At 41.9% G+C, this 13,790-nt stretch overlaps 1 protein-coding gene across 1 annotated transcript in view; it reads left to right on the forward strand.

The window, feature by feature from the left end:
* The window catches only part of LOC125414928 (uncharacterized), a 33,994-nt gene that overhangs the window by 2,520 nt on the left and 17,684 nt on the right, over positions 1–13,790 (forward strand). The window contains 6 exon segments of the mRNA XM_087897037.1: positions 3,918–4,044; positions 4,340–4,435; positions 5,278–5,403; positions 5,406–6,031; positions 6,322–6,560; positions 13,448–13,565. Coding sequence (XP_087753163.1) covers positions 3,918–4,044; positions 4,340–4,435; positions 5,278–5,403; positions 5,406–6,031; positions 6,322–6,560; positions 13,448–13,565 — 1,332 coding nt within the window.

Here is a 13,790-nt window from a genome sequence, read left to right on the forward strand (position 1 = left end):
ACAAGTCTGGGAACACTCTGAAGGAACCTTGTGTTGGTCAATGTCATTCAGTTCCTGGTGATGGCTGTGTACATACATGTCAGAGGGTGTCAGAGAAGACACAAATGTTACCTGGACAGATTTTGATGAAAGTAAAAAAACAAGTAAGGAATAAACCTGAGACGCATAATTTGAAGTCATTTTCTGCTTCTGAGTTAAAATGTTTCTGTCAGTGAGTCCAATGACAGTTTTACACCTCAGTGACGTATTTTGAGTTGAAAAGTATGTGATAGTTTATCTGGCAGTTTATAAATAACTGTATTCAATTGTTTTGTTTGTGGTAGCTATAGAAAAGCAAGTCAGATGGAAGAGACGACACCTCAAGCATTTCCAGGTTAAAGTCTGTGTACTGTTTCATTAGGAACAGACAGTAACTGTATACTGAGTGTTTAAAATGGAAAGTCATAGTTGTTGGAGCTGATCAAGAGCTCTATTTTGCTATCTTTGCTGTCTTCCAGGTTCCTGGTAGTCAGGGTTGTCTGACTCCTCTAAAACATTCTCTGATGCATAAAAGGGAAATCCAAGTGTCTCATGACTTCTACTCTGCTGCAGAGCGCATGGCCAGTGGCTGTGAGGCGCTACAAAGCTTTTCAAGTGAGATCTGTTTTTCGAATATGTTTGGTTTATCCACACAAACATTCCTTGAATGTCATAGTATAAATATTACGGTACTCAGACATCTCACCAAATGGGGAACTGGGACAGGAAATGCTCCAGGCTCCCACTGGGGCATCTTCTCCAGTTAGGGTACTTTGGAAGATTTGCAGTGTTGACCCACATGCAGTGTAAAGTCCTTTGTTCATGGCAGGTGGCGAAGGTGGCGCTGGTGGAGCTCCAGAAGTTCTTTGAGAGCATCAGCTAGTGGCTGACCAGCGGTCATGTGTGAACTCAGCAATGGTGCAGTCATCCGGAGCCACACAGAGGCCAATCTCAAGGTTACCTTGCAGCTGATATCAGAGTAGAGGCCTGAGACCTGTGCCTAGGGAGTATGGCAAAATTGGGTCCACTGTCTAGTTTCAGTTCTTGAACTCTTTGGGTTTATCAGTGCAAGGCTTATTAGACTTTCCCTGTGTGTAGAAGTGCATGCCATGTTGTCCATGTGCAGATCATTTGGAGAATTGTTTCTTTCATTGTTCTATGTGTTTTCTGAATCCACTTGAGGTCATCAGACTGGGTTTCAAATACCTTCTCTGTTGAGCCATCCCACAGTTCTTTGGAGGTCTTAAATGTCTTCATGCCCTTGTAACCTGGCAGCCTTTCAATTTGCCAAGGCTTCCATCTGCTGCAGTGTGTGGTGATGGGTCTTTATTGTTTGCCATTCAGTACAGCATTTTCAGCTATGTCCCATGTGTTTCATACATTATTATATGTTTGATGTCTAATTTCTTACTTACATTTTCAGTTATTATTCTGAGCTTTTGTTTACTTGTCTGAATCCTCATTCAGATCATTAGCATGGGTCTTATATTCAGAGCATATTTGTGGTTTTGTTGTTTGATTTTCCGTTATAGGCCTTATAGTGCCTATTGATATTATGCTTTAAGAATCACAGTGACCACTCCAGCTGGAATTGTAAGACCCTCTTACAGGAACCTGTCGCTTAAGCTGCAGCCTCTTCTCAGTGGCTTGACCCCACTATTTAAGACACCATGCCCTTCTTTTTGGCTCTCTGAGGGAGACTAGTAAGAATTAGGATCTTGTCAGGATGAAATGAGATATACATTAGCTGTCGGCTCTACTTTTAACATCCCGAGGAATGAGCTAGGAAATGGGAGGCTATCCAGCATATCCTGCCAGGCTAGTGCAAGTGAAGGGGCAGGAGCAAGCACAGCAGCACCGTGACTTTTCCTTCAATCCTCCTCGCCTGGCTGGAAACTGAACCGCACACATCTGAACAAGAATTTCTCCACGGAGCTCCCCTTTTTCTTTTATTTCAATGCACTGTTCTTTAGGTTGCCATCTTCTTCTGTGCAAAAACTCATCAACAATGGGGGGGCGGGGTTCTCACAAAGGTTTATTCTGTCACATCTCATCTTCTGGGGAGGCACAAATCCTCTGCATTTCCATGGGCAGTAGTTGGGTTTTGTGGAATCTTAAGATGTGACAGTGTTATCTTTCTGTTCCTTTGGGTCAATAAGCTTTATGTGGATGAGTAAGAGAACATTGGAAATGGAGTGTTGTGAAATAATCTTTTTGTATACTGTGAAGAGGTGTCACTCGGATTGGTTTAATAAAAAGCTGAATGGTCAATAGCTAGGCAGAATTTGGGAGCAGAGAGGATGCTGGGAAGAACAGAGTCAAGAGGAGTGGTCAGCTAGACCAGAGGAACCAGCATGGGCAGTACAGAGTAAAGTTAATAAGGCCACAAAACAAAAAAACAAAAAAAGTGGATTGATAAAAATGGATAAATTTAAGTTGTAAAAGCTTGTTAGTAACAATCCAAAGCTACTGGGTGAACTTTGATAATTAATAATAAGTCTCTGTGTCATGATTTGGGAGCTGGCTGGTGGGACAGAAAGACTCACTACAAATGATTATACATTCTGATGCTTCCAAAATTGTCAATAAAATATTCTTTGAATCAGAGGGCAGAGCTATTTACTAGCTGACCGAAATTAACCATAGAAGTTTTGGAGGACTGAGGACAGACAGACAGAAAGTGTTAAGGTGGGATTTAGAGGTCTTGATCTTTTTGGATGGAGTTGAAGACTAGATAGTTACAGTTACAGTTTTCCTTCTTACCAAATTCAGAAAAGAAACTCAGAAAAGAGGTAGAAAGTGTATAAGGTTGAGGGCTGGAGAGATGGCTCAGTGGTTAAGAGCACTGGCTGTTCTTTTAGAGGTCCTGATTTTAATGCCCAGCTACCACATGGTGTCTCAAACATTTGTAATGAGATCTGGTGCCCTCTTCTGGCATAAAGGCAGAATGTGATAGATAATAAATAAATATATCTTTTTTTTAAAGTGTATAAGGTTGAGAGACATAAAAGCTTAAACTGTTTATCTAAAAAATGTTTTCAGGTTGAAAAACAGAGTTATGGATTGGTGATGCAAGATGGGATAGAAAATAGATTAGGTCCAAAACTTTAGATTTATCAAGAGAGGATAGCTAATGAAATATTTTCTCTAATTTGACAAATACTAATGGCTGCACATTATGAATGTAATTCTTACTTGATAACTGTTCATATTGTATATAGTTTTACTGTGTTAGAGTTAAAACATTTCCTTTTTGTTTAGACAAAAAGGGGGAAATGTGGAATAATCTTTTTGTATAGTGTAAAGGTGTCAGTCTGATTAATGAAAAACTGAATGGCCAATAGCTAGGCAGGATTTCCAGGTACGGAGGATACTGGGAAGAAGAAAGGTGGAGTCGCCAGCTAAATGCAGAGGAACCAGGTTAGGTAGAAGAGGGAGCAAGCCATGAACTATGTTGCAGCACATAAATGAATAGGAATGGGTTAAGTTAGGTTATAAGAGCTAGTTAGAAATTAGCCTAAGCTATTGACTGAGCTTTCAAAATTAATAATAAGTCTCTGGGTGTTTATCTGGGAACTGGCAGGCAGGACAGAGAAAGAGCTGCCAGTGCATTTAACTGCTGAGCCACATCTCCAGCCCCAACATTCTGGTGGTAGATGTATTCAGTGTCTGTGTTATGGTTCTCAAAAGTCTGATATCCATAGGCATGTCTAGGCTCTTCGACCCTTCACTCTGTTTAAAGATGAGTCCCGTGCACCATTCCATTAGTACATCAGACGTATTTTAGGGATATTACTTATATTTGCATGTGGAGGCACATAGGCCTCTTGGTATTTATGTAATTACTGAAGTTTTAATCAACACAATGTGTGGTATTATTTCTTTTTTCTTTGTTTTAGGATATGCTGTCGTTCTGGGATGTGGCCATTTATTTCTCTGCAGAAGAGTGGGAATGCCTGGGCCCTGCTCAGTGGAATCTGTACAGGGAAGTGATGTTGGAGATTTACAACAATCTTGTGTTCCTGGGTGAGGATCACTTCCATGGTGAACTCTTAGTTAACTGTCAACATAAAGCTTGCTTTCTTTGTACAATATCTAGTCCGAGCTTGTGCTTCCAACCATGAGGTTCATAGAGTTACTTTTCCTTGTAAATGAGCAGGCTGGAACTCAGGACCTGCAGACCCTAAGCACCCCCTAGGCATTCTGGGTGCCCATCACATAACACATGTTATCTCCTTCCCTTCACACACAGTCCTGGAGAAGACAGGCCATTTCTCGGGAGAACACACTAACAATGTTGTTCCTCTGTTTCCACAAACAGGTCTTGCTTCCTGTAAGCCATATCTGCTCACATTTCTGGAGCAAAGACAAGAGCCTTCAGATGTGAAGAGACCAGGGGCAGCCGCCTCGCAAACAGGTGTGTAGGAATGAGGGGACAGAGGCCAGGGTGAGAGGCCAGAGATCCGGAAGAGAGCCAGGTCTTGCTGTGTGCATTGAGAGGCAGGTTCCAGTGGAAATCATGTTTTAAGGATCTCCCTTTCTGTCTTTTGCTGTCAATGGAATATGTCTGTCAGCTGCTTATGATGCTTTGAGTCTCTCACATTCTGTTCTTCTCCGTTCAGGTCAGCTGTGTTTACAGTGACCCTAAAACTGTCATTTCTAAGTGTACTTGACTTATTTTTCATAAATTGTCTCAGGTATTTATTCTCTACATAAAATATACATAAAGCTTCCTGTCTTAAATATTTGAAATACATTATTTAATAAGTTATAGACAGTCAGTCTGCTTCTCATATGGACTAACATCCTTACCTTTCAAAACTAAAAGCCAGTATGTCTGTAGCTATGATATATATGTGTGTGTAGTGTGTGCATGTGTTTTCCAAGTCTATTATACTTCTTATTTGTCTAGTCTTAATATTTCTATAATTTTCACTGGACCCGTTTTCATTAGCATAATGTTCCTAAGGGTTTTCCTGATTGTTGATGTTATGCCTTCCTTTCATGTTTGACTTTGATTAATATTGCTTTGTTTCTATGTTCTGTGTTGTCAGGACCTTATTTCAGTCCAAGGCTACATGATTTACACCTAGCGTGTTCTTTAATCAGGTTCTGTTGAATACAGGTGCAGACATTTGAATATAGCTGATTTATATAGAAAATGTAGCTATGAGCAGATGTCTCCATTTTGAAAATAAGTGTTAGAAACACAAGGAATGTTGCTCTGCTTTGATTCGTATTTCAATTTTTACTCGCCAGGAACAAAATGCTATCTGTGTAAAGAATGTGGCAAAGCCTTTGACTGGAACTCACACCTTATTAAACACCAGAGAATTCATTCAGGAATGAAGCCCTACAAGTGTGAGGAGTGTGGTAAGACCTTCAGTCTCCGTCATTACTGTCTGTGCACTGGCGACTTCACACGGAAGAGAAATCCTACAGATGCGAAGAATGTGGCAAAACGTGTTATTATTCCTCAAAGCTTAAGGAACATCAAAAAAGTCACTCTCAGGAGAAACCCTTCAAGTGTGAAGTGTGTGGCAAGGCCTTCCAATCTTCCTCGCATCTTTCTACTCACTTGGGAATCCATTCTGGAGAAAAACCCTACACGTGTGAAGTGTGTAGCAAGGTCTTTAGAACTTCCTGACAGCTTTCAAGTCACGTGAGAGTCCATTCTGGAGAGAAACCGTACAAGTGTGAAGAATGTGGCAAAGGATTCTCGACTCAGTCATACCTTTCTCAACACAAATTAGCTCACACTGGGGAGAAACCTTACAAGTGTGAAGAATGTGGAAACCTATTTTACTGTACTAAAAACCTTAAGGAACATAAAAGAATCCATTCTGGAGAGAAACCCTACAAGTGTAAACAATGTGGCAAAGACTTCAGAACATACACAGCACGTTCCAAACACCAGAGAATTCATACTGGAGAGAAATGTTACAAGTGTGGAGAGTGTGGCAAAACCTTCTACCAGTCTTCCAGTCTTAAACAACATCAAAGGATTCATCTGTGAGAGAAAGCACACAGTCTTTTGCACTAAGAACTTTTGGAACACCTGATAATTCATACTGGAGAGAAATGCCACAGGTGTGAAAAATGTTGCCAACCATTTAATAAGCTTCATACTATTTCTCAACACCAGGTAATTCAAACTTCAGTGAAATGATACAAATGTTGATAAAATGTTCATCAAATGTTTTCTACTTCCTCAGATCCTAAGAGAGGAAAAAGTTCATTTCGACCAGAAGCCCTACTAGTGTGGGGGATGTAATGTTTTGGAACCCTTCCGACCGTATCTAGTGCAAACAAGCAGATACTGGAGGACAAGCTTTGCACGCGGGAAGAACGTCGCGAAGAGCTTTACCGCCAGCCAACGCTCTCCCACCCGAGTTTACCTGGAGAGAAGCAGCAGAACCGTGGAGTGCGTGGCAGTGCTTTAGAGGATGCTCATGCCTTAAGAGGAAAGCCCTCATGCTGAGCAGCCACCTTACACCTCTGGAGGACATTGGAAAGCTCATTCAGCCCTCGATGAACATCAAGTAAGTCCCACATGATAGAGTCTCTGTAAATGTAAAAGCCATGTGTTTAGCTTGCTTGTATTCGTCTATAAGAATCACAGGGTTCATGTTGGTAAGGGGCACTCCAAGTGCTAAGATTGTGGCAAACCCCTTTACCTGACTTTCACACCCGAAGTGTCCCCAGAGACTTTATACTAGTGTGAAGTGTGTGGCAAGGCCTTTCGATCTTCCTCGCATCTTTCTGCCCACCCAAATGATGTGGAAAAACTTTAAAAAAATTTAATCACCATCAGCAGCAAAGTATTTGCGTTAATGCGAAGCTCTGCAGTGCAGCTGCCTAATGGTTTCTGCTCTCACTGCACACCTGCAAGCGCTATGTGAAGGACTCTCGATCTGGCTGTGATTGGCTGTGACCCTGTCTATGGGGGTACTTTCATGAATCGTCACTGATATTGGAGAATCTAGACCAACTGGGGTGACGCCGGTGCACCTTGGCTGTGCCACACCTGAGCAGGAAGGCCTGGTTGTAGAAGAAAGCTGGTTGAGCTGAAGCCAAAGGGCACAAGCCAAAAGTAGTGTACCTCTCTTCCTCCTACGCCACTCACTGCCTTGGATTTCTGCTGTGTTCCCCTGCTCTGGCTTCCGTGGATGTCGGAGTGCAACCAGTGAACTGAAATCAGCCCTCTTCTCCCCTCAGTAGTTTGGTGTGTGGTTCATCACATGAGCTGAAATCAAACTAAGGCAGTAAAGAAGGAGGGACAGAGTTCCACCCCTCTTTAGATCCTAGCCATCCTCAGAGCCTCTGTACTGGAAAACAACATTCTAGTAAATGACGCGTGAATTCATATGAAGTAGAGACCTTCTACGTATGATCCCGACAAACTTTGTCCAACATGTGTAACTCATAGTGCAAATTATGGTAGAATGCATCACGTAAAGTCAAATTGTATAGCAAAGGGAATTAATGTAAGAAATCAATACTGTTAAAGTGGAATGTTGAAAAACATGAGGTATTGAAATTAGTGTGACATTGTTTAATGTGTTGGAAAGAATCCAGTCTTAGATATCACGATTGTTCAGAACACACAAGTCTGACGATATCAACTTGTTACAAAACCAAATTATTTCATGGCCCAAGATACTGGAGATGCCAGGAGTTGGAAGGCAGTAAGTCCAGGACCTGCTAAGGAAAGCTGCAAGCAGTGATCGGAGCATGACTAGGAGAGAAGCCATGTGTGTTTCAGGTGAAGCTGGAAAGGTGGGATTGACCTAAGTCAACCCTTGTGCAGCCGAAGTCACAGATGTCAGAACTGGAGTTTTCAGACTGGGTGCTTGCCTCCTGGATTTTGGTCTGTTCCTTTCTTGCTATGCTCTGATTATTCTGTTTTAGACTGGAAATATTTGTTCTGTGTTACCCGGTGGTGGAAGTGTGTCATTTGTCTTTATGTTGTAGAATCTCACTTAAGAAATTGCCTTGAGTCTCAGGATGTGGACTGAGTTTATTTAAACTCCTGAAATTGTAAAATCTGTGGACCTGTTCAGCTGGATCCTGTTATACTCATGAAATGAACGTCAGGTTGGGGGGAAGGGAAGGAATGCTATGATTTAAAGCTTTGTAGCTGGAGCTAACATGGCAGCCTTGGGGGGAATTAGATTGCCAACAAGACCCAAATTGGGTCTTTTGTATTTTTATATCTGTATTTGTATTCACAGTGCCCACATAATAGAAAGAAGGATTATGTCTCAAGGTTGTCCTCTACCTCTATTCATGGGTACACACACACACATTCCTGCACGCATGTGTGTGCAGACGCACACACAATACAAAATAAACTTAAAATATATTTTTAAAATTGCGTTTGTGTTTCCCGTAGAAAAGGAGCGGAGACATAAAGCTTAAGTCTCAATTGTTAACACAATGAGATGTAGAATCACGTGATAGGCAAGCCTCTGGTCATTCCTTTGCTGGGGTTATCTTCATTGGTTGAGGTCAGGAGACCTGTTGACTATGGGTAGAAGTGTCTGTTTGCCTGGGATCCTGAACGGTATAGGAATGAGAGAACATCCTGAGAGCACCCTGTACCTACACACATCTACATTCACACCCTGTACCTACACACATCTACATTCACACCCTGTACCTACACACATCTACATTCACACCCTGTACCTACACACATCTACATTCACACCCTGTACCTACACACATCTACATTCACACCCTGTGCCTACACACATCTACATTAACACCCTGTACCTACACACATCTACATTCACACCCTGTACCTACACACATCTACATTCACACCCTGTACCTACACACATCTACATTCACACCCTGTGCCTACACACATCTACATTAACACCCTGTACCTACACACATCTACTTTAACACCCTGTACCTACACACATCTACATGAACAAACACAGACACAGTATCAGGGTAAGCTTTTGTATTGTGAATGATGTTTATCTTTTGTAATAGGTACAAACTACATATGTGGTTTCCTTATTTGTGTGTTCGTGTGGGTGTGTGGGGATGTGTATCTGTATGTGTGTATGGCATTCATTAATATATCACTTCATTTTGCGTTTTCAAAGTTAAACAACTGTCTTTCCATTCCAAATTTATTTTCCTGCAGGGTGATTATTTCATTTTTACACAACTGGCTATCTACTTTTACCAACACTATTTGTTGAAAAGGCTGTCTAATTCAGAATATGGTTTTGATGTATAAAAATTCTACTTAGACCTGCTTTCTCTGAGATATTCAATGAACCACTGTTCATTCAAAAGCATATTAATTAATGATGAATTATTTCTGAATTTTCTAAGCTTAGTTCCTCTTCATTTCTGTTTAACCTAGGATTCACTAATTGAAAACTACCAGTATATTTCTGGTTTTTTTTCTATTTATAAATTCTTGGCTTATAATATGTAATGTGGTCCATTTAATGGAAAGTACACTGTTTCTCTGAGAAGAATGTGTAGTATTGACTTTTCAGGTGTTTTATTCCTTGGATATAAAGTGCAGTTACTATTTGGGATATTTATCTTGTGAATTCCTTGCACATGTATTTTTTTAATTAAGAGAACCTGCATAGAACTGACAATACAGTATTGACGTGTTCCAGTAACACCATCCCTGGACAATGTGAGGTTTCCACGCCTTACAATGTTATCTTGATAAAAGTGGAGACCTCATGATTTGGTGTATGAATATTTACAATAGTTAGTATGTCCTGTTTCTCAACATGTAGACCTCTTCTTCATCTGAATAATATAGCTTTGATTACTAGCAAGCAGCCAATGTAGCTGTATTTAAGATTTATTCAGAAGGCTAGACGTGGGTGTTGGAGAAAGCCACTGGTCATAATTCCTCTGTTGTACTCTCGGTAGAGCTAAGTAGAAGATGCCAAGTGAGTATGGTCTCATCTCCAGGAAGCCACCTCTTCTCTTTTTTCTCAGTTGACACTGAGGCAGAAATTCTAACCCTCAGCACCTGAGATGCTGAGGGAGCCTGTAGATGAGTCTGAGAACCAGTTAATGATTGCTTTGTAAGGCCTTAGACCCCTGTTTGCGTTTCCATCCCTGGTAAAGTGATACTTGACTGTATAACAAGGAACCCGAGGTAGAATGCTGGGGTGTAGATGCAGTGTTCCCATCCTGGAAGCTGCTTCCAAATTGCCACATCGGGGCTTATATTATTTGTAAATGTTTGGTCAATAGCTCAGGCTTGTTATTAATTAGCTCCTACATTTTAAATTAACCCATATTCTTTATTTGTGCTCTGTCACGTGGTGGTAACTTTATTAGCATGACACATTCATCTTGCTTTCCTGCATCTCCTTGTGACTCTCTGACTCTGCCTTTCTCTCTGTGTCCTCAGTATGATCATCTGCCTATAGTTTTTTGCCTGGCTACTGGCCAATCAACTTTCATTAGCCAATGAGAGTAATACCTATTCAAAGTGTACAAAAGGATTGTATGACAGCAGTGAGGGGTCAGGCATAGAACCTAAAAGCACATTCCTCTATCATTTCTTCTTTTGCTCTAGTCTACAAGTGTATGTTTAAGTCCTGCCCTGGCATATTTTAATGATGGTCTGTGATCTATTAGCTATGTAAACCCTTTCTTTCTCTCCAAATTGCTCTGTTAGAACAAGTGAGAAGCCAACTAATAGAGAGTCACGAAGTAAAATGGAACATGTGTTTATTTCCACCAATACTTAAGTTCCAAGGTACTTAAATTCTAAAAGAAATTTAAGCCTAATTTAAAATATGTCTATTACTTGCAGTTGTCTATGTTCATAGCTGAGATGGGTGTTGTAATGTCAACCCTTAACCTGTTTCTGTAAACTACAGTGCTCCCAGGATCCCATGCTCATGAACATGTATTAATTCTGTGTGTAGGAGATGCATAGGTAAATCAGTTCAATCCAAGCTAAGGATAATCACAGAGGTATGAGGAGAGCTGAAGACACATGATCATTAAGGTAAAGAGAAAAAGTCTCCTATGTGCAAAAATGGAGCACAAAATATTTTTTTTTCTGGAAAAGAAAAGGGAAATATTTGGGTGTGTATAAAGGAATATAACGAAGTTCAGAGATCAACCTTCTACGGGGCCACCATTTGATGTATGGCCACCTGACCCAGCTCAGTGTGTCTTCAAGGAAGGTATGGATGTGTCTGCACAGCTCACATGCCTCCCTGAGAGGGATGCAGTGATGACGGGGCCTGGAATGTACCTGGGGAAGTGGTACTCGCCCAGGGTATGGTGGACACAGGGCCTTGAGCACTGCACTAGCAAGGAGTCTATTTCACTGGGATTTTGCTTATCACTTATGAAGGGATATCTCTTTTTAAATGGATTCTGGCAGGTGATTAATGGTTTGTTTTTGTGTGTATACTCAATTAGTGAGAAAATACTACTTTCAAAGATCAATTTCTTTTTTTAAAGTGATTTAAAAACTTTTTTCTTAGTTTGTTATGTTCTGGTGTGTGTGTGTATGTGTGTGTGTGCGCGCGCGCGCGCGCGCGCGTGCTGGTGTGTGTGCATGTGTGTGTGCCTGCACATGTGCACATCTTTTGTGCCTAAGCCTAAAGATGCCAGAAGAAGGATTCTGATCATCCAAGACCGCTGCTATTTGTGCTTGTGAACCACCATGTGCGTGTTGGAAAACAAAGTCATATCCTCTGCGAAACCATTCAACACTCTGAACTACTGAACTATCTCTTAGCCTGTAAGTGTAGAGTTTGAAGTGATTCTGCTAAACATCAAACCTAATGTAGAATGCTTCGTTGGGATGAAATTAAATAATCAGAATATTGTACAAAAAAACTTTATTAGAGGTGATAGATAAAATTGTCAACAGGGTCTAAGCAAACATTACATCTAAGAACTCAACTCCTGTTAGTATTTTCCATAAGTATACATGAGTCACTAATATCCTCTCTCCTTTAGATCCTGCATACTCAGCTTCTGCATACCTGGACCATGGTAGCTTCTCCTCCTCCCCTTAAACAGACAATCCCACTAGGAAGAATTGGAGACAGCAGAAGAGGTATGAATGAATGCTGAATCCTCAAGGATCAGCAATTCTCATATGAATCCACAGCTTCCCAGTTGTGTTTCCATGTAACAGACACAAACACATGTGCACACACACATACACAAACACACATTTACACACACACACACACACACACACACACACACATACACACATTGGAAGACCTAGCCATACTCAGAAATGCTGTTTTAAGGTTGCTGCATGCCCTTCACTGCAGCACTAGGGGGCAGGACAGAGCAGTCACGACCCCATTCTACAGAGACTCCTCAAGCCAATGTCCAAGGGGAGGCACTGCTTGCTGAGCAGTTTCTCCACGCTGAAAGAGCTTCCCTCTGAGTCAGAGTCCATCGTGGGAGCGTCTTGGGATGGTGCTTGTATCTTTGTCTCAGCAGGAACTGCAGGAACACCAGGTGCTGACTAAGTGCCCGAGTTTGTGAAAAGACGGGGAGAAGTAGGTGAGGTTGTGGTGGTAGATGTGACACAAAATTTATATTTCTCACGCAAATCACTGGGTGAAAGCGCGGATAAGGGGTTTACAGAAAGTTCTTTGGATGGATTCTGGAATTTCACTGCTAGTAAACGTCAGAGTTCTGTAGGTTTCATTTTGTTCAATGATTTTAACCATCTCTGTGGCCCTGACCGATGCCCTTCACTGTGTGGATTCCGGCGTTCATATGAACCCTATGCCAGCTGTGGAGTCTGATCCACGTCTGCCTCACACTGTGTGTAAGCACCGGAGGACAAGGACTATTTACTTTTGTTACTGGGTATTAAACCAAAGCCACCTTCATTATAGTCAAGTGTCATAGCCCTTACCCTAAGCTAGCCCACTCTGTTCATTCTTTACCTTGTGTTTAGATAAAACGCATCTATACATTGTCCTTGTTGGCTTTGTTTTGGGATTCTTCTGTCTTAAGCACCTGAGTCGCTGCATGAGCGACAGGATTACCAAGGATGATTTCAAAAGGCATCTTGAAGAGATGATGTTCGGTCCTACATTAGCTTCCTGCTTCCTTATTTTTAAGTAAAACAGACCAATGTGAGTTTTCATGCTGTAATTAAGATCCCACACTACGTAGACCTGAGCTTTAAACTGACAGGTATTAGCAGAAATAAGTAGGAAAACTAGTGGTAAACATCACTGTGAAAGGCTGGGCTCACAGGCTAACAGCGGGTACTGAGATCGCAGGACTGCAACAGCCCGATCCCCTGTGGGGGTCCCTGTGCTCAAGCCTGTTTTCCTTCCAACTTCGCCCACGTGCAGTGAATCAGCTTCTGTGGGTTCCCGGAAGTCCTTCGCGCTGAATTATGGGAAATGTAGTCCCGACCACCATGACATCACAAGAAGGAGCTGTGGATAACGAACTTCCGCTTTCGATCTTCAAACTTAACCTTCTCCCCTAACTTACACGGGTGTTCTTCTCAGCGCTGGGCTTGGATCTCTGACATAGAGGTTGGTGCAGGGTGCAGCGCCGTCCTGCAGATCTGAGGGACTGTGCAAGGTGGCGGGTCCTGCATGGAGGGAGCTGATTGAGGCTGCTTAGCAGGGAGGTGGGAGAAGCTGACTTGGAGATGCTGTGCTGATCTAGGCCGCTGCACCTGGGTGCGGGTTTGACAGGGGAGAGGACGCCACGCCAAAGCCACGAGCTGTGAGTGCCCAGTCTCCTAGGACGCCCCT

The sequence above is a fragment of the Myodes glareolus genome, chromosome 15 (genome assembly GCF_982192425.1).
Source record: "Myodes glareolus chromosome 15, mMyoGla1.1, whole genome shotgun sequence".
NCBI lineage: Eukaryota > Metazoa > Chordata > Mammalia > Rodentia > Cricetidae > Myodes > Myodes glareolus.